Source organism: Balaenoptera physalus, assembly GCF_965194825.1.
Source record: "Balaenoptera physalus genome assembly, chromosome: 17".
NCBI classification, from domain to species: Eukaryota; Metazoa; Chordata; class Mammalia; order Artiodactyla; family Balaenopteridae; genus Balaenoptera; species Balaenoptera physalus.
This window is the reverse complement of record NC_138895.1, coordinates 30862541-30884785: the sequence shown is the minus strand read 5'-3', so window position 1 is coordinate 30884785 and position 22245 is coordinate 30862541. Positions and strand designations below refer to the sequence as shown.

The 22245-nt window shown below is 33.2% G+C and overlaps 1 protein-coding gene across 1 annotated transcript; it reads right to left on the bottom strand.

Annotated features, from left to right (window-relative positions):
- Window positions 1-9673: 9673 nt before the first annotated feature.
- On the bottom strand, window positions 9674-21880 carry CNBD1 (cyclic nucleotide binding domain containing 1). The gene is made up of 2 exons (XM_082433317.1): window positions 16665-21880; window positions 9674-15226 (listed from the first exon to the last, which is right to left on the bottom strand). Exons 1-2 carry the CDS (start codon window positions 16833-16835, stop codon window positions 14846-14848), a joined length of 552 nt encoding a protein of 183 aa, XP_082289443.1. The 5' UTR covers window positions 16836-21880; the 3' UTR covers window positions 9674-14845.
- Between the last annotated feature and the right edge of the window lie 365 nt (window positions 21881-22245).

The following is a 22245-nucleotide window of genomic DNA, read 5'->3' as shown; positions in this document are numbered from 1 at the left end:
CTTTTAAAAAATTCTGCTCATCTTTTGAGGGTGAAATTATCTCTAAACTAATTCAATTTTAAGTTTTAGGATTACTATATTATTTAGTGATTTTTTTCCCATTTTTTTCTCATTAAGTTTTGCATAGTCTGAAGAGCTAATAGTTAAGAAGATTGTTTCTTAACTCAAGCTCCGCATCCCTCACAGGTTTGTTACAGTGTCACCCCTAGACCCAGGCTGGTGAAATAGCCATTTTCTGCAATATTTCAGAAATCATTATATAGAGAAAAAAGAAACATGTTGGAACATACTATGATACTTAAAACTTCTGCTAACACATGACACACATCCTTGCATTTATATTTCATTGGCCTAAGTAATGCACATGACCATGCCTGAGTGAGTGGGCTCTAGGAGTGAGACATATAATCCTCCCATGGGTATGAACAAAATATAGGTGACAAGAAATACCACCTACCCATTGTAAGAACTCATTTGAATATAGAAGTTAATATATATGTATGTATATATTTTGTTTTAATATAAACCATTTTGTTATGGTATCTCTGGTAGGCAAAATGATGCTCTCCTCCAAAAAGCCCTACTTCCTAATCCCTCGAGCCTGTGAATATATTATGTTAACATAGCGATGGAGTAGGGGAGAATTCAGGTTGCAGTTGGAATTAAGGTTACTTGTCATCCCTCCTTAAAATAGGGGCATTATCTTGTATTATCCAGGTGGGCCTATTGTAATCAGAAGGGTCCTCAAAAGTGGACTCTAACACCATATACAAAAATAAACTCAAAATGAATTAAAGACCTAAATGTAAGACCAGATACTATAAAACTCCTAGAGGAAAACATAGGCAGAACAATTTTTGATATAAAGCACAGCAATATATTTTTGGAATAGAGGCAAATGGGATCTAATTAAACTGGAAAGCTCTTGCACAGCAAAGGAAATCATCTACAAAGTGAAAAGACAACCTGCTGAATGGGAGAAAATATTTGTAAATGATATGACTAATAAGGGATTAATATCCAACATATATAACAGCTCATACAACTCAATATCAAAAAAAAAACCAATTAAAAATAGGCAGAAGAACTGAATAGAAATTTTTCCAAAGAGGAAATGCAGATGGCCAAGAGGCACATGAAAAGAAGTTCACCATCAACTAATTCAAAAAGATACATGCGCCCCAATATTCATAGCAGCATATTTACAATTTCCAAGATATGGAAGCAACCTAAAAGTGCCCATCAACAGATGAATGGTTAAAGAAGAGGTGGTATATATATATACAGTGGAATACTACTCAGCCATAAAAAAGACTGAAAATTTTCCATTTTCAGGAATATGCATGGACTTTGAGGGCATTATGCTAAGTGAAATAAGTCAGACAGAGAAAGACAAATACTATGTGGTATCACTTATATGTGCAATCTAAAAAATACAACATACTAGTGAATATAATAAAAAAGAAGGAGGCTCACAGATATAGAGAACAAACTAGTGGTTACCAGTGTTGGAGGAGGGTCAAGATAGGGGTGGGGGAGTGGGAGGTACAAATTATTTGGTGTAAGATAGGTTACAGGGGAGTATTGTACAACATAAGGTATATAGCCAATATTTTGTAATAACTGTAAATGGAGTGCAACCTTTAAAAATTGTATAAATAATTTATAAATAAATAAATAAAATTCTTTCTGTAATTAAAAAAAATGTGGAAGAATGAGACAGAGTGTCAAAGTCAAAGAGACATTTGAAGATAGGACACTGTTGGCTTTAAAATGGAAGAAGAGACTACAAATCAAGGAATGTAAGAGGCCTCTAGAATCTGGAAAAGGGAAGGAAACATTTTCTCCTGGAACCTCTAGATGACATAAAAGCCATCTGACACCTTGATTTTAGCCTAGTGTCACCTATTTCAGAATTCCAACATTCAGAACTGTAAGATAGCAAATTTTTCTTGTGAAGCCACTAAGTTTGCAGTAATTTGTTCCAAAAACAATAGGATTTAATACCTGGAAGTGAGTTGCTATGTTAAATATCTAAAAAATGAAAAGAGAAAAGAAGAGGCACTATTAAAGAAAATTTTGAAAGATTTTTTTTTTACTGCCAACTCTACATAGCATCTAGAATTTTAATTTTTATGTTTGCAATAAGATAGAGATGGTTATGTTTTTATTTTCTTCCAGATTAAGTCAGCTATTCTAGCAACTTCAAGTTTCTTTCTTTCTCTAGTTATTCTACTTCCACTTCTTACATTTTATTTTATTTTCTTTCTTCTTCTCTCCTCTGAGCTAACCAAAGAATCATATTTGTCAGATCAGACTTATATGTTTACTAATAGTTCAATGATACAAGCTAGTAGCAAGCACAAGTAGAGCAGGGAGAGATTTGGACATCAATGACGGTTCCCCAGGCCATTATGTCATTCATTAGACATGTAATTTCTAACTCAGAATACCAGATGAGTTTTCCATATAAGATATGTCAGTTATTCCACAGAGCAAGAAGCATTAAGGTTATGAAGAATTTTTAGTTTATATCTAGATAGGTGATCTTATTTAATATTTCCCATGAAATTAAACCTCACATATCCTAGGTTTGTTTACCATAAGCAATCTTAGCCAAAGACATCCTTCTAAGAGCATCCCACTGATAAGGCCTCTTCCTACCAAATATCAATAGTTTATTTCTTAAGACCTCTAAGGAGATTAGACTGGGTCATCTGCCTTCTTTCTTTCCCTTAAATCGTCTCTCCAATAAAGATAAATAGATTACACGGCAATTGTTTTACCTCCTTCCTCCCCACAACTCCAGGAAACTCCTAAGTCTGTTTTGTTTTTCAGAACTGTCACTCTCTTGATACAATTTAGTTATAGCTGGATAAACACAATGGCATTTCAGGTACAAAAATAGAAATTCCCATTCAAACTACTGTTTGTTACATGAATTTGGTTACAGTTACCTCACATGACAAAAGTAATTCCTAGCAATTCTGTTTCAGGTGAACTGAGGAATGGCATTTTTAGACATCGTTATCTCCACTGACATAATTCTATTATTAGAGCACTACGATTTCCCCTTATCTGACTCATATGCAAACCCATTCAGAAATATTTGTAAAACTCTCAACTGTTCAAGACACAGATGTGTGTAACAGAGCTCAAGTTCTTCTGCCATGAGTACTTTTCCTACATTGTACACAATCATTAACTATTTCCTGCTTTCTAAATATTATCTCATCCACCAGCCTTACTAGATACTTTCATGCTTATATCTGATTTCTTCATTTACCATTGATGCACAATAATTCAAAATTTATATTTCTCAAAACTTAACACATTGGCATCTGCATCATTAGGCTAAAACCTGACTGCATCTTTGCTTCTTATTTCTTACCTGTATATACAAACCAGTGCTCTCTGAAGGAAGGTGTATGCTCTGGTTTCCTACACAAGATCATCCAATATGGTATGGAAAGAAAATATTAGAATTTCCTTTTGTTTTTACTTTAATCTCATACTTTAAAACAATCTTCTTTGTGTTTTATTATGACCATGATATATTAATACAATAGCATATACATATTATATATGACTAAGTATACATTTATTGAAGTACACCTTCAAAAAATATTCCCCTGATAAAATTGTGCTTTCAAAACAGTTTGAAAATCATTGCACCAAATTATTCCTATTTAAAAAAATAAATATATGAACAATCAGAAAGTTTTTATTCTGGAACATTTTTTTTCCCCAAAACTTCTTAAGAATTATGAAATATGTTTTATCTATTATTTTATTTTGAGTAAATTATCCCTAAATAGACAACAATGAGTATTTCTCATAAAAGTTATATATAATTGGTATATCAATGTTTCATTGATTTTTCCTTGTTTAAAGAACTCCTCTTTAATATCTCTATATTAAAGCTGCTCCTCTAAACAAAAATTACTTTATTTCAAAATCTTTTACTTATTTATATTTTTTTATTAAAAAAACCCACTTTACTCCCATAAATAGTATTTAATATAGCATGTATTTTTGTATTACATGCAGAGTAGAATGATACTACTTCTCAGGGCTATTCGTACATAAATTAAATGAATAAATACCAATGTTTAGTATTATATAACTGTGGGCCTAGAAAGCTGGTATCCAAGATGTGCTCTGGCACATGTTAGACATATGTCCTCAGTTAATTTTTTTACTCTTTCTAAGGTTCCAATTTCTCCTCTATAAAATGAGAAGCCTAGTTAAGAGCATGGGCTTTGGACAGAACTGGGCCTGGATTCTGGTTCCATCACTGCAAATTCCTGTTTATTTGTACAAGTGGCTTACGCTCTATAAGCATTAGTTTCCTCTTCTGTAAAATTGGTTTAATAAACTTAACTCAAAGGATTATCATTAGGATTAAATGAAATAATGCAAATAAAGCAGTTTAATTTAGTAAATAATCACTAGTGTTAGCTATTTTGATTACTAATATGCAGATTTCTAGTAAATTATCCAAATATGACTATGCATGTCTAAAATGTGTGACACTTTTCTAAGTGTTTTTACCTGTGTCAGGATATTTCTAGAAAATAATTATTTCATACCAAGTTTTACTGTTAGAACGTTGGGCTCTAAGGGTTAGGGTAACTTCTTACAATCATAATTCACAGTAGATGATAGAACTCAAATTAGAGCACTGAAGTTTTAACTGAAACACTCATGATATTCTTACCATATCATACTGTCTTCATCAAAGGAGAAAATTAATGAAGTGATTTTTATATAGGTCATAGAGGAGAGAAGATAGATATGATTTTGATATGAAGTTAGGAGAGAAAAAGGTCTTTTAGCATTGAGCAAAGGGTTATAGCAATGAATGGGAATGTCTGCTATGGGGGAAGAGACATTAAGGGTTCAACCTGATTGGATCAAACAATATGCTTTGAGATGGAGAGAATACATAATGCAGATAAGTAATAACAAATTGTACCATTCTCAACTGGTAAGTCTAGACTTCATTAGAAACAAATGGGTTCTTAATTTGAAAGACCCCGAGTTAAAAGTTAAATAGTTTCCTAATTTTTAGAGCCTATAATATGATAATTTGAAATATATCTCTACAGCATGTGAAGTTTCCCAAGCTTATTGATCACAGTTCCTGTAGAAACCCTTCTTAAACTCTCTTAGAGCCTTTCCCTTACAACTAGAAAGTGATCCTATACCTTATCATGGTCTGGTGAACCTTACATCTTCTTACCACTGTCTACCTCTCCAGACTTCTCTCTTTACTCCCTCCTTAAAACTGCTTCAATCTTCTTTCTGATATTCATGCCATAATTGTTCCCTTCTCAAAACTTTTGTGCCTGTGCTTCTCCCTTCCGCTTAGAATGCTCATCTCCAGATCTTCATGCTACTAACTAGCTCTTTTTCAACATGCAGGTCTTACCTCAAATGTTACCTTCTCAGAGAGGAAGAGGACTCCACAGCTAAAGAAGTATCTCTAAGCATTCTCTAGACTATCACCTGTTATTTTTTTCTCACTCATCTGAAATAATCATTGGGTTTCTCATTTCTGTGTTTACTTGTGTATTGTCTATCTCTTCTTGCATCATAATATGAACTGATAGGATTGGGGTTCTTTTCAGATGTCATTCCCTTAGCACCTGGAAGAATGCTTGGATAATGCAGGTGCTCAAAATTATTTCCTAACTGACCAAATGATAGATGGATGAACGGATGGAGGGATGGATGAACGGATGGATGGATGGATGAATTTGGAAATCCTTTACTCAACCCTCATTTGCAAACTAGAAAATGGCAAAAGGTGTCTTTCTAATTTTCCCTTGAATTACTCCTTCTGACCAGGTGACAAGAGCATCTTCTGCCTGCAAAGTTACATTCATTCACCTTTTGAATTGGAAGCTGACCATACTCTGTAAAAATATGTAGACAGCATCTCAGTCACCAAAGACTTCGGCAAACTACCAAATTCTGTTTTATAGCTTTTGCTCCATTTTGATTTTTCAAGCCCCTTGACAAGATATTCACCCATTTTTCCACATCAATTTTAATCTCATTTCCTGATGTTGTGCTTCCCAGATAATCTTCTCTGGAGTCCTAACTCTTATTCTCTTATTATGCATTCCTGATTCCTGCATCTGACTTCTCTGATTCACCAACTGAGTATCTGCTTTCTCCCTATTCACTTTCTGACTCAGTCTTCTCTCAAGTCCCAGCAAAGCCTACATTCCCAGAGCACCTTAGTTCTAAATCCCTGTAGAGAATATTTGTTTACATATTTGTTAATTTATCTTTAGATATTCTGTTATTTTTTTCAAATTTGTCTTATTTTACCAGTTCCAATAAAATACCAACACACGAGTGTTGTTGTAAAGATTGAATGAGCCTATCAGAAAGATCTAGCACAGCAGCACAGCACAACACACAACACAGAATCTCAGAAGCCACAGAAATATCATCTCTGTTATTATTTGATGTTATGATTCCTTTCCTTACATAATTTCCTACATTTTCAGGCAACATATAGTTAAATGATAAGCTATTAAATGTTTACAGAGAAAGAACAATTTCTCCTTCAAGAAATCTACATATCTCTTACCAACACCTTTCCAGTAGATCTAAGGCCTGAAAATAGATGGACATAGGATCATGAATGTATTTCCTACAAGCAAATCAGGAAAGTATGAAGGAAGAAATCAAGTACGGTTGTGGAATGAACCTTGAAACTTTTAAGTCAAATTTTCCTTTTAATATATGGTAACTATAAGCAATTTTGTGGGATTTTATATGCACTAAGACATTTAAAAAGTAAATAACGGATGAAAGTTTTGTCTTGCATGTTATAATGTATTTCATTTTCTTCTTTGAGACTTTGGAATGGTTTCTAAACTGATATTTCAATCTAATAGCTTTAATTCAGTATTTAAGATATAACAGCCTAAGAAAAGAGAATCTGTGCAATAACTATACTGAATATAAATACTTGCTTACAGTGAATTCTATGCCTTGGAAAAGATGACCATCATGAACATTCTCAGCAGATTTACAGATAACTTTGCCTGCAAGTACTTCTAGGTCATTTTCTATTAAACCTTGGTGGATGTTTATCTGACATAGTCTATTGGGGTTAATTTTGATTATTGATTTGTCTAACTTTTTGCTTTCTCTTTGAAATGTACTAAATTCTACTTACCTCTCTGTGTGTTAACAGACACCACACAGTATACTCTAGGGCACATGTTATGTTCTGGAAATATGTAACTAAATGATAAGCTGATTTAAAAATATTTTGTTAGGGGATTTTTAAGTGTACTAATTTTTTTTAAAGAGCTGAATTTATGTTTCCTCCGTCTTTTGTATATACAATGTTCTTATTATAAAAATATACCAAAATAATTCTAAATCTTATTCTAAAACTTAGCATATATCTTCTTTATGTACATACATTTTCTTATTCCTAAATGTGCCTTGAACTTATTTTTGAGTACATATTTAAATGCTAAGCATAAAAGAATTATAATGAAAGACATATTCATTTTATGTCCTAATTTGGGAAATTTTACTTATCTAAGAACTCCTCAGAAAATATTGCATTGTTGTCAGTTGTAAGACTCAGGGTAGCACTTGCTAGTTGCTATAACAAACTAAAATCTGGTTGCTTAATTCAACAAATGTTTGTCACTTGCACAAGTCTAATACTGATGTTCCTGGCTGAGCTATTCTTATGGGCAGCTCCATCCAAGAAGAGGATCCTAGAGTACAAGTTCCCACCATCATGTGATTCTGATATCTTGGAGCACTTCACTTCCAGACAGTGAGTGAGATCATGAAAGATAATATCTTTCATGACCAGGCTATAACAATTTCCCTCTATTTTATTAACCAGAACCAGTTACATGTCTCCAACCTAACTGCAAGAGAGACTCTGGAATTTGACCTTCCTCTATGCTTAGAAAGAGAAAAGGGAGATTGTTAAACCTCTAGTCAAACTCTGCCACACAGGCATATTGTTCTAGAACATGGTAAAAGAAGTAAATATTGGCAATGAGAATAAAAATCCTCAGTGATAGTTTCTTTTACTGAAATTTTCCTTATTAGTATGTTGGTTTAAAAATCAGATTTTAAAATGTAGTATTTTCATTATTTGTGCATAACTGTACATAAAAGTGATTTTATCGAATTACTTACAAGACATATTTTACTCAATTAAATGCTTTCCTGAAAAATGAGTGACAGCCAATATTTAGTAGACAAGATGTAATATCAGAAATACTTCTGAAAAACACTCTGAAATAAGACATATAAAATGCAAAATAACTATTCACTTTAATTATTATATTTCAGTGGCTATAATACATGTTGGATATAACTGCCTTGTACATATTGATAAAGCACAGTATTGCCTATATTTTTATTTTCTTTTTCATGAATTATTTGTAAGAGATCAGTATTTTGTAGGGGATTAGTTTTGCCAAATAATATAAATAGACAAAAGGTAAAAATACTATACTATGAAAGCATGTTTGGAATTATCAGAAGCTGTAACACTGAATTAATCAAGTATAAACTATTTTGTTTTCCAATAATTAAGTAAGCTTTTGCAATATAAATATTAAGACATCAGAAATGTAATCCAATTATAAGTTTATAAAATTACATTTGTGTATATGTAGATTTGGAGCCCTTCTAAAAATATTGAAGCATATGGTTTATGGAAAAACTTGGCCTGAAATTTTATGTGAACTAATTTGAAAATTATGTTTAAAAAATACAGGACTTTCATCAGTTTTGGGGTAGGTTTGAACTTGATATCTGATTAATATTGTATTATCTGCTAAACCAGCAAGGCACTCTGGTAAGGCTTGGTAATTTCCTATTCTATTAGCAAAAAATTTGTAATAATATCCTTTAATTTACAGACAATTACAATTCAATTATGAAGCATACAAAACATTTTCTAAGTTAAGACAATACACTGCCTAAAACTTTATATGATCTGTCAAATTTTTGCTGAAAAGAAATTCATGATTAAGGTCTTATATAATTATAAGATTGAAGGCTCAAAACCTATGAAAGTTAAAGACTAAAACTGAACTAATTATTGTTATCAAAATGTTTCATGTCCAGGTAAGCAAAAGATGCATGATGAACTCTGTTTGTGATAACGCATTAAAGCCAAAATTCTGCCTGGCTTCATTTCAAATTGTTATTTGTAGTCAGGGTCAATTATTTCAATATCACCTATGTGGTTGGTGGCTTCACCTAAATCTATTGAGCTGATACTTCTATAATTCTGGGTCAGTAGAAGTAGTACTGGTCATTAATCATCATCTTCAAAAAAATCTAGTTTCCAGTAACACTTGTTTTTTTCTTGAGAGAAAAATACCAACCAATATACAACCCCATTAATCAAAAACATATGTAAATTCTGCCTTTTTTACTATTGAAATAATTCATCCATCTACTTCTATATAAGATACTTGATGCATTTATATATTTTTAAATTCAAAATATATTTTAAATTCTGTTATCAGGTAAATACATAATCATAACTAAAATTGATTAAAGTAGCAGAAATGAAAAATAGGGAAAGTAATGAAGAAATAATAACATGAGTTTATCTAGGTAAGGAAGCTACCACAAAGTCAAAAGTGGCAAAGTGACATTGTTCTTTTTTTTTTCTTTCTTTTGGCCATACCACTCAGCATGCAGGATCTTAGTTTCCTGACCAGTGATTGAACCCATGCCCCCTGCAGTGGAAGCATGGAGTCTTAACCACTGGACTGCCAGGGAAGTCCCAAAAGTGACATTGTTCTTTCTGGGAATCTAGGAAAAGTAGAAATATCATGAATTGCACTGTCTCTAGAAAGGAAGCATGCCAGTTCACAAAATGAGAGGAACTTGTTCTGAAAATCTAATGAAAAATTAATATAAGTAAATTAACTGAACTTAAATCATTAAAATATTAGGAATTTTAATAATAGGATACATTATTGATATGTAAGAGTATCAGAGAATGAAAGAGACCACATATTTGTGGAGAAATAAAGTATTATGGGGACCAGGGGCAAATGACGGAGGAGTAAGACGTGGAGATCACCTTCCTCCCCACAAATACATCAAGAAAACATCTACATGTGGAACAGCTCCTACAGAACACCTACAGAACACTGGCAGGGGACCTCAGACTTCCAAAAAGGCAAGAAAATCCCCACGTAACTGGGCAGGGCAAAAGAAAAAAGAAGAAAAAAAAAGAGGCAAAGGAATCAGGATGGGGCCTGCCCCTCTGGGAGGGAGCTGTGAAGGAGGAAAAGTTTCCACACACTAGGAAGCCCCCTCACTGGCAGGGATGGGGGGAAGCTTCAGAGCCTTGGAGGAGAGGACAGCAACAGGGGTGCAGAGGGCAGAGCGGAGAGAATCCCACACGGAGGATTGGTGCCAACCAGCACTCACCAGCCAGAGACGCTTGTCTGCTCACCTGCTGGCCAGGGTGGGGGGTTGGGGGCTGGGTGCTGACGCTTGGGCTTCAGAGGTCAGACCCCAGGGAGAGGACTGGGATTGGCTGCATGAGGACAGCCTGAGGGTGCTAGTGTGCCAAAGCTAGATAGGATGGAGTCCGGGAAAAAGCCTGAGCATCGTGGAGAGGCAGGAGACCTTTGTTGTGGTGTGCTCAATAGGTGGCCCACCATAGGAGCTTCCTGCTGTGTGCTCACAGATGGCAGGGCAACACCTACGTGAGCACAAGCACTAGCCGCGGCTGTTATCTCGGACAACAGAGGCTGCCACCATTGCCACCAAGCGTCCTGTGTGCAAGGCAGGTCACTGCCAACACTTTCCCAGAAGCCTGTGCAGCCCGCTACTGCCAAGGATCCTGCCATCCAGGGCCAACTTCCCTGGGTGAACCTACGGTGCGCCTCAGACTCTTGCAACTTCACGTCGGCCTCTGCTGCCGCAGGTACTCCTCGGACATCCTAATTGTGACTGCCATATCCCTCCCTCCCCCAAGCCTCAGTGAGCAAGTGAGCCCTAATCCGCCACTGCTTTCGCCTCCTCTTGCCTGGGAGGGGAACAGACGCCTGAGGGAGGCCCACACGCAGAGGCGGGGTGAAAACCAAAGCTGAACCACAGGGGCTGTGCAACCAAAGAAGAGAAACGGAATACCGCTGCATGACCAGTGGATTAAATCCCTGCAATCGGCTTGGTAAACCCTACATCTATGGAATATCTGAATATACAATGAGAATTCCCAGAGTTGAGGCTGTGGACTTTGGGGGCAAGTACACGCAGGTGTAAGGCCAGATCAGAGTCTGAGCTGAACCCACAGTGGCCACAGCAGGTGCATAGACTTACCTAGAAGTATTGGAGGACTTCCTGTGTAGGTAGGGATTGGCTGTGACTCACTGACGGGGCAAAGACACTGACAGCTAAGGCCACAGGAAAATATTACTACTTCTTTTTTGTTGTTGTTGTTCTTTTTTTATTTTTCTTTTAATTTTAATTTTTATTTACTTGTTATTTTCTTTTCTTTTTTATGCTTTATTTTTAATTTTTAAAAAAAAATCTTTATTGGAGTATAATTGCTTTACAATGTTGTGTTAGTTTCTGTTGTAAAACAAAGTGAATCAGCTATACGTATACATATATCCCCATATCCCCTCCCTCTTGCGTCTCCCTCTCACCTTCCCTATCCCACCCTTCTAGGTGGTCACAAAGCACCAAGCTGATCTCCCTGTGCTATGTGGCTGCTTCCCACTAGCTATCTATTTTACATTTGGTAGTGTATACATGTCAATGCCACTCTGTCACTTCGTCCCAGCTTACCCTTCCCCCTCCCCGTGTCCTCAAGGCCATTCTCTACTCTGCGTCTTTATTCCTGTCCTGCTCCTAGGTTCTTCAAGACCATTTTTTTTTTAGATTCCATACATATATGTTAGCATATGGTATTTGTTTTTCTCTTTCTGATTTATTTCACTCTGTATGACAGACTCTAGATGCATCCACCTCCATACAAATAACACAATTCTGTTTCTTTTTATGGCTGAGTAGTATTCCATTGTATATTTGTGCCACATCTTTATCCATTCATATGTTGATGGACACTTACATTGCTTCCATGTCCTGGCTATTGTAAATAGTGCTGCAGTGAACATTGTGGTACATGAGAATTCCAGATATCAGTAAAATTAAGGTAGTTGGTATGCATAATTTTAATCTAAATGACGTGAGGTATAAATTCTGCATCTGGAAAAAATATATTACCTTCATAAAAACAGTGATCAGATAAACTAAATTACCAGTGGCATTATATGAAAAAAAAAGAATATACTTATATTGATTAAACTTAATAACCCTGTTCTCATTTTTCTTTAGATGCTCAAGGTAGTATCTGAGAAGCATGTACACAGATTACAAAACAAGTTATTTCCTATTTTCCAAAAGTTAACAACTAAATAAACAAAGGAATCACTCTTCAAGTCCTTTTAAATACTGTCAAACTAATTATTGAACATCTTCTAAGATTATATATAAATAGTTGTATATATAATTCTCCAGATACAATATGTAACATTTATGCACTATTTTATGTTCCTTGGATTCTGTTCTATTTATCCCAGGTTGAAGTATAGTGAATTTATTGCTTCCTTTAGGTATTTTCTAAATATTATTGATAAACTGGATCATTTAAGTGATGTTAACTCTTCAATGTATTTTATATAGGTGCAGATAGAGTGTGAACTATATACCTGAGAAAATGTCTTTTTCTCATATGTGGATTACGTTGCCTGCACATTCTAATCTATAAAAGATTGTTAAATATAGTAAAAAAATTTTGGAATTGTAAAATGGATTACTAGAAAACTAAATGTTTAATTAGTCACAAAACATGTCAGTAGCTTTATAACATCTGTCCCAAATGAACAAAATATAGAATGGAATTTAAAATATGAACAACACACACAAAAATGCAACTGAAGCTTATACTACGCCATCTATTTGAATTTTAGTTTGTCGGATGACAAAGAAGATTCAGATGCATGCTTGAAAGAAGCACTTTCATTTGTGAAATGTTGGTTTACATAAAAGAGTCCACAGTGTATTTATTTACCTTGCAGCAGTTAACATAATTAGTACAGGAAAAGAAAAAACTAGCCTATGTCAAGTGAGAATATTACAAATATAACTGGTGGTCTGTAATTATTTTTAAGTGATATGTACCTTGAGGGGTTTGGTATTTGAATGTCACAGAAGGAAAGAATATTAATCAATGCTATTTCAAATGTATACCTATTAAAAATGGATACATGAATTTGAAGTTAAACAAAATCAGAGTTAAGAAGGTAGAGCATACATATTCTCTGAGACATTAAAATTAAAACAAACCTTGAAATTCAGAAAAGAGAATTCAGTCAAATCATACACAAGTAATATGGAAAAATTTCTAATTGAGCTTATTTAAAGCAAATCTCTCACCCATGTTAATTTCTATACGTTTCTAGATCTTTTAACCATTTATATTTCATATTCAATTGCATATCCTATTTGAATATTTATAATGTTTGGAGGGTCAATCACAGGTGACTGCACAATTATTATTCTAATATTACTAGAGCTCTAAAATTTCAACATCATTTATTATTAGAAAAATGCAAATCAAAACTACAATGAGGTATCACCTCATACTGGTCAGAATGGCCATCATCCAAAAATCTACAAACAGTAAACACTGGAGAGGGTGCAGAGAAAAGGGGCCCCTCCTACACTGTTGGTGGGAATGTAAATTGGTACAGCCACTATGGAGAACAGTATGGAGGTTCTTTAATAAACTATAAATAAAACTACCTTAGCACCCAGCAATCCCACTCCTGGGCATATACCCAGAGAAAACCATGATTCAAAAAGATACATGCATTACAATATTCATTGCAGCACTATTTACAATAACCAGGATATGGAAGCAACCTAAGTGTCCATCAACAGAGGAATGGATAAAGAAGATGTGGTACATATATACAATGGAATATTGCTCAGCCATAAAAAAGAACAAAATAATGCCATTTGTAGCAACATGGATGGACCTAGAAATTGTCATACTGAATGAAGTAAGTCAGACAGAGGAAGACAAATATCGTATGATAGTGCCTGTATGTGGAATCTAAAAAGAAAGGATACAAATAAACTTATTTACAAAACAGAACTATGGTTACGGATGTAGAACACAAATTTATGGTTACCAGGGGTTAAGGTGGGGAGGCAGATCAATTGGCAGATTGGGTTTGACATATACACACTACTATATATAAAATAGATAACTAATAAGAACCTGCTGTATAGCACAAGGAACTCTACTCAATACTCTGTAATGGCCTATATGGGAAAAAAATCTAAAAAAAAAAAAAAAGAGTGGATATATATGTATATGTATAACTGATTCACTTTGCTGTACACCTGAAACTAACACAACATTGTAAATCAACTCTACTCCAATAATTTTTTTTTTAAATAAAATAAAATTTCATATAAAAGTTTAAATACTGCAATCCATGGAGCTTCATATACACTTGACCAATTGGAGGAAAGTACACACTTGACCTGAACCAGAAACACTTAAGCAATGATTAAAAAAAAAAAAAAAAAAAAATTCCAGAAAAGGAGAAAATGTTGCTATTAATGGTAACTTGGGAATTGGCAGAGAGATTTTAGTAATTTAAAATCAGTCTTTTAAAATATTGCTAATATATTCTAAAAGTAGCACAATTAAGTCAGATAGACTATGAAGTTATAAAGGGGGTTATCTATAGATATGCTGTCTCTGTAAATAATATACATACACCCATACTTACCTGAGTGTCCCAATTTGTCTGCGAAATATGTCTACTCTTACCAAAAACTCATCAAATAAAATGGTATAACAGTTGAAATAAAAGACATTTATGTATTTACCAAGTAGGTCCTTATCTTCAATAATTGCCATCTCAACGTCTTTTCCAGTAACTATTGTGTATGTGAAAGGAACTTGAAGAAGAACACTAATCTCACCAAAAGACTCCTTCTCCTTAAGTTTACCCATATACACAAGTCTTCGTATTTTTTTCTGTAAGAGATATAGATAACTGATGTTTAATGAAACCACTTCCATATAATGGATAAATAATTTTGGTATATGGTATTTAAAATAAATTAGCAGTTTCAGGCAAATCAGAGAACATTTATTCATACATGTATTTAAATTATATTAGAAAAATAATAGATTGATGAGAACTTCAGCATATCTAAGACAGCTGAAGGCACTGTACTTTAGTGATCTAGAAATTAAATGTGTTAATACACCAAGTTGTTTATGAAATCTTGAACTCATTCCATTTTTTAAGGTCCTAGGATACTGTTTTGTAAGCATAATTTAGTATGTTTTGTGAACCACCATTTGTTACCTCAGTTCCAGCTGCAAGGCACAGTTGTTGAACTAACAGAGAATAATGAAAATAAGCAGAGAGTGCCAGGAATGGTACTGATGAGATGATTAACTGCAAAAGATAAGATTCTACCCTAACTTTTTTGTATAAATTAAAAAAGGAAAAATGGAAAGTGAGTTTGACTCAGGGAACTAGCAATTTAAGTCCAAATAAGGAATTTTGTGGAAAGGAGCTGACAGTAGTTTCAATATGCATAGTTCTGGAGAAAAAATTGAAACTCCAAATTATATTTTCAGGGAGAGCCCAACAGTATTAAAACAAGAATGAGCTGCTGAGCAGTAAGATAAAAAAAAAAAAAAAAAAAAAAAAAAAGAATGTAGCCCTCAGGGTAGGACAGTGACAGAACTCAGAACAGGTGAAAGCCTTTACTAAGTACCCTGGGGTCAAAAGCCAATAACTAACGAATTGATATGCCACTTATATAAATGACAAATCTTTACACTGAATATGACTAGTACAGCAAAATTCAATGAAGTTTGCATATTAAATTGAATTACATTGAAGATTGCCTAACCAGCCAAAATGGATTAGTTCTAACTTTTCTGTCACTATGTATTAGTGTTTTGCCTATTCTAGAACTTCATAAAACTGGAATCATACAGAATGCACTGTTCTGAGGTTTACCTTTTTGCCCAACTTAAGGCTTTGAGATTCATCCATATTCTTGTATGTATCATAAATTCTTTTATTGAGGCATGACATTCCAATGAATGAATATACCACAATTTTTCTATCCATTCAACTGTCAATGGATATTTGGATTACTTACAGTTTCTGGCTTATGAAGATTCATGTAAGTCTTTTTGTAAGCATATATTTTATTTCTCTTGAGTAAATATCTAGAGTGGAATTTCAGGGTCATATATTAAGTGTATTTTAACCAATCTAATATGCTTATAGAAGTGCTTTGTTGTAGTTTTAATTTGCATTTCTCTGATAAATAATGATGTCAAGCATCTTTTAATGTGCTTCTAGTTTGTTCTTAAGTCTTACAATTCAATATATCTTACAACTTATTTTACATTCCTGCTTCTTACAACTCAGTAAAAAGAAGAAAATAAATGCAAGAAAAATTAGTCAAAAATTGAACAGCTATTTCACAAAAGAAGACAAGTAATAAATGACCAATAAACACAAGAAAACATGTTCAGTATCTCCTATTCATTAAGATAGGCTAATTGATTAAAAAGAATACATAAGTTTAAAACTTACCACTTTTCTTGATTGTGGTTTTGAAAGTCCTACAATACTTCTGTAAACCTTACAATATCCAGAATTAATATAAGCCACAAAAGAGATTATATTTCCACTTTCCACTATCATTGAAAACAAGAGACAATTCATTGTTTCACACATTTTTATAAGAAATTATTTTAGATATTATGACAATAAAAGTTGACATTTAATTCAACAACTATTGAGTAAATTTCTTAAAGAATGACAGTTTATAGGCAGTCCTCTGTATATGATAAAAATTTACATCTGATATTTATATCAGCAACTAATATAGAAGTAAATATTGACAAGAATTTGGCAGTAAAATCAATGGTGTGCTAGTAAACTGTATGGTGGGGGAGAGGAAGATGAGTGTGGGGCAAGCCCCAAGCCATAGCATTTGCTGATTTTCACGGTGTAGTTATTTCTACCATAGCTAGTTTGAAACTGACAATGGTTTAACAACTGGCTCAAAAAAATCTCTGAATATTTATCATTTGGGTCTTCAGAATTCAAAGTGTATAATAAAAAAATAAATAAAAGGTTTTTTAATTGTCACTAGTCATTTATTTTGCTTAAATAAAAATTTATGGTAACTCTTCTACTGTCTTATATTTTGTTTCTTACAGCCAAACAATAATAATATAAAGTTATCTTCAAATATCAAAGTATAATATAGCTGTAGAATTATGTTTAAATTGTATAGACATGGGAAATTTTTCATAGATCCTACTCTTAAAAGTAAAGAGTAGTGTTTTGCCAAGATGTTATATGATAGTAGAGGCTGTTTTACTTCTTTTAGTCAATCAGCAGGACATAAAGGAAGGTATAGAGTCTCCTGGCAATTGTTACAGGTAAGAGAAGCATGCACTTAGAGAGTAAAGAAGCCCATTATTTTTAACTTTTAGAGCTGCACTACTGTAAATCTTTTCTTGAAAGTCAAGCCTTACATAGATCATAGAGAAGTATACATAATATCAAAGTGAATAAAGATCATGGGAATTTGTATTAAAAGTAAGGCAACAATGGAAAAGCTGAATAACTGCAGCAAAATCTATGAGGCAGTCTCACTCCTTATAGGGGACATTTGCTGCCTCAGTAATTGTCTATTGTCTCTGTACTAATCATAGAAAATGTTTATCTTAATGAAGACAACACAGCAAAACCGTTTTCATCTAGGTAAGCAGGCTGAATTTAATGACATTAAAAAAATGTCTCATCACACTTAAGAAATTTTAAATATTACTTTTTTGACTAGAAAAAGAATCATACCAATGCCTGCAAAGACTTAACACCTTTCTCTTGTGTTTCTTAATTTCATGCATTCAGCCTCTGAACCTGTTTCCCATTACAAAGAACTTATGCCAGTGATGTCAAGATAAATGTTGTCATCTCCATACCCTTTCCTCTTGGGATGCATAGAAAACTATGAACAACATAGAAAGATCCAAAGGATTATAACAAAATTTTAAATGAAAATATTTAGTCATGGACTATATAAATGACATTTTATTCATTATTATTTAAAGGTAATATTCAGGAAATAAAGTTGATTTATATTTAAAAACAGAGTTTCAGTTTAGGAAGGTGAAAAATTTGGGAGATGGATGATGGTGAGAGTTGCACAACAATGTGAATGTAGTGTCACTGAACTATATGTTTAAATATGGTTAAAATGGTATGTTTTATATTATGTGACTTTTACCACAACAAAAATAATTTTTTAAATAAGGTTTTAAAGAATCTCATCAAAACTCAAACTCATATCCTAAAACCTGAAAGCATTAGACCTTTATGAAAAGAACAAACTTGACTTTATCTTAAAAGTAAATTAGAAAGAGAAGAAAACCAGAAGGATTCATAGAAAGTGAATATCATGTATTCTTCTTTTCCTTCCTGTTGTTTTTCATGTGCCAGGAAATAGTCACAAGTCTAATAAAACTATTTTATTCCAATTTTCAGATCAGTTAGAAGAAGTCATGATAAGAAGGATAATTCCCAACTGGCTATTAGCATCAGCACTGGGACAGTTAAGGTCTCAGTTTAAATGGAAACTAGTGATTAGAAAGATTGTTAAAGGACATCTTCTTAATAAACTTAATAAACTCAAGTCCATTAACCTAACAGACCAAAACACAGTTTTGGAGCAGAAGTGTGTCTGAGTATCAGCAAGACTGATGCAGCTTCAAGCAGAACATGCATTAGCTTAATGGATACCAGTTCTCCTTGTAAAACTAGAGTACTAGAAAAAGAACAATATAAAAAAAAATAGTGCTAATGAATGCTATTTTTGAATTTTAATGTCAATTTGGGGAAGCATTTTTGAACATGTTTTCCTTATGAATATATTTTTTGCTTTCCTAATGTGTTAAGAAAGATCTTGGTTAGAAAGGACCGTGCATTTACTGAGTATTTCTATAAGGGTCCATACTAATGAAACTTTAACCAATATTAAACACTACTTATTTATTATTTTAAAATATATATTTATATGAAGATAAATAGCATTTATGGCTAAATGGAAGCAAATCCTGAATAGAAGTGTGTATCAGAAAAATTGAACACTGATTAATTATCTAATTTCCATTTATACTACACCTTCTGAATTCATGGCACATTAAGATAAGTCATTCTTCTAAAGTATGAGTACTATATGTAAAATACTGTCATGCATATTAAATACCTGCCACTTTGCATAAGAAATTAAAAATAAGTGAGTATTTCTCTAATCACACAAACATGAGATTTGGAAAAAAGTTGTACTAATTATTGATAGAGGAAATCCAGAGAAATATGGGTGGAAGAAATTTAAATTTTGAACACACCTCAGAAACTATTCCAAGAAAAGAATTTACTAATATAATACATTTATAGAATTTCACAGAAAATAACAGAGTATGACTTGTTACTTATTGAAAATTAGGGCAGATGAAGAAGGTCCAGACTTGGTGTTAAATTCCCTCCACCCCTCTCTCCTTCCCCTTCTTCCCCTATTTTCCCCTTTCCTCCATCCCACGCTCCAAGATAGGACAAATACTGGGGCTTAGAGCCTTTTACAAGTCAGGGCAGAAGGGATTATGGAGATCTGATGCCCAGCCTGATAGCCAAGAAAGCCATACCCTCACCTCAATTCTCTTACCAGATTCAAATTTTCATTCAAATCTCACCCTCTCATGACTCTGCTAGTTTATCCTACAGTTTAACCTGCTCTTTCCAGCTCCCTTACCCCACTCTGCTTTTTTTCCTCATGGTTTTGTTATCATCTAACATACTATCTAATTTACTGATTTATTTCTTGTGCTTACTGTGTATTACATCCTCTAGCCACTAGAATGCAAGCTCCATCAAGACAAGGATTTTTATTTTTATCTTTCTTTCACTCATGTATTTGCAAAGTAGCCGTTCAATAAATATTTGATGAACAAATGCAAGGTCTCAATATTAAATTGCAATTTCCTCAAAAGGTTAACTGAGCACGAGAGGAAGCTCAGAATATGGTAGCTTAGGTTTTTATGGAACCAACTTGCACAACTAAAAATTCTGGCTGAAATACTTTTGAATATATGAGGTGGTAAAAGGCAAAAAAAACCCAAACCAAAACAAAAAAAACCCCAAAAAACCCTCAAAAGCCAGAAATAAAAAGAAAGTGCAGTCACAGAGGTAAGAAAGCCCTAGAACCAATGGCAAAGTCTGTCTGAGAGATCAGATGTGGACATCCTCCTTCATAAAACCTCCAAGAACAATATTCTTGGGGGGGTGAACTTGAAAAAGCCCACCTTACAAAAAGAGTTCCTGAAGATATTTTCCTCTCTTACTTGTGGTGCTAAAAGGAATGGAAAAAGAGAAGAGAAAGTCTCTCTGAAAATTCCTAACCATAGCTCATGATATTGGGGCTAGAATCTACACCACCTGCGAGGCATCAAAGATTTATTTTTAAATTATATTGTTGATTTGCAACTCTAAATGCCTGGGAAAAAATTCTTTCTGGATAAATTAATGTTTATCCAAGCTTCAAAGTAGTCTAACAGATATGAAGATACTATTTTAGGGAAAATGAGCCCTTAATAAAATATGTGTTACCAAATATGTTAGCAAACCAGCACCATTAATTATAGTCACCATACTGTTATAAACATAACTATACATATACTTACATTACTATAGATATTTTTATGTATTTATGTACACATGATATATACACATTTATAGCAACATCAGAATTAGGAAATATAAGATAAAACTATATTTATAAAAAAGCAAGAGACAGAATTAATCAGTTTGATTACCAAAATTATCCAGTGCTTTTGGAAAAACTATAATCAATCCAAACAAAAATATTAAATTAATTAAATATTAAACTAAAAAACTAATGCTATATCCTAAAATTTTATTATTAAAATTTAGCATTACATGTTTTTTTTTGTATTATAATTAAGGTCACATTTCAAATGGCCATGAATTTAAATATTAGTTTATTTGAATCAAAATTTAAAAATTAAAACAGTCACCTCTTCAGGCAACGTACCAATAGTCCTTAACTACTCTTTATCTTCAGTAGTCAACAGATTTAATTAATCTCTCCTGTTCTTGACACACTTTTTTGCTCTTCTCATAAGAACTTCCTTTTCTTAGTGCTGAGGATACCCTCAGACTATCCTCTATGTACTGTACAGAAAGAGTCAGTTTTTTTCTTCCCTAAAAAATGTCTCTTCCATTTTCCCCAAAAATGGACAAACTGGTATTTTTCTGGTATTAAACATCAATTCCCCTCCCTTAAAATATTGGATTAAATCTTAGACTTATTTAATTAAACTGGTGTTAGTGTCCAACTTTGAATTCTCTTTACTTTTCCATTCTCTCTCAGTAGATGATAGATGGATAGATAGATAGATAGATAGATAGATTTTCTATAGACATATTTATGAACACAGATATTCAAAATGAGGGGTATGAATATATGGATATGGGTATATAGGTGTAGGGGTTGTGTATATAAAATATTTCATGGAATTCCATATTTCTCTGTTTCTTCTTTACATATACTCTGTCTTTTCATGGTATTTTGCATGATGTTCAGAGATCTGCTATACAGATTAAGGTTAATGTTACTACTCTCCTTACGTAGACTTTAGTGAGCCTGCTGTTTTCAGAATCACACATTTAGTTTTCTCTTTTTATTTGAATTTGGAGCAAGAGTCCATGAGCAAGAGTCAGCATAAACTCAAAACTATAAATACAGACCTCCAAATACCTCAAACACTAGAATTACCATAATGTAAAATGCTTATATACGAAACGCTAAATAATACAAAGGTAATTTCTGGAAGGACTTGTGTAAAATAGAAATTTTTCTTACAAGTTTGGGAAAATTCATTAGATCAACTGACGGAGTGTGTTTTTGTTTTTTTTATGATTATTACAACAATTCCTTTTGGTATTTTCCAGTTTTCTAATTCATACTTCTCTTTCATTTGACATTTTATATTTTCTAGAGATGTATTCTTTCCATCTAGTTTTTCCATACGTTAGAATAGGCTTGTTTATGACACAT

Bases quoted from the DNA above. Each gene is read 5' to 3' on its own strand.
- CNBD1 (XM_082433317.1), bottom strand. From the start codon at position 16,835: ATGTGTGAAACAATGAATTGTCTCTTGTTTTCAATGATAGTGGAAAGT. The intron at 15,227-16,664 runs TAATCAATTAGC...AATTTAAATACA, and splicing joins TTAAACTTATGTATTCTTTT to TGTATGAATAAATGTTCTCT.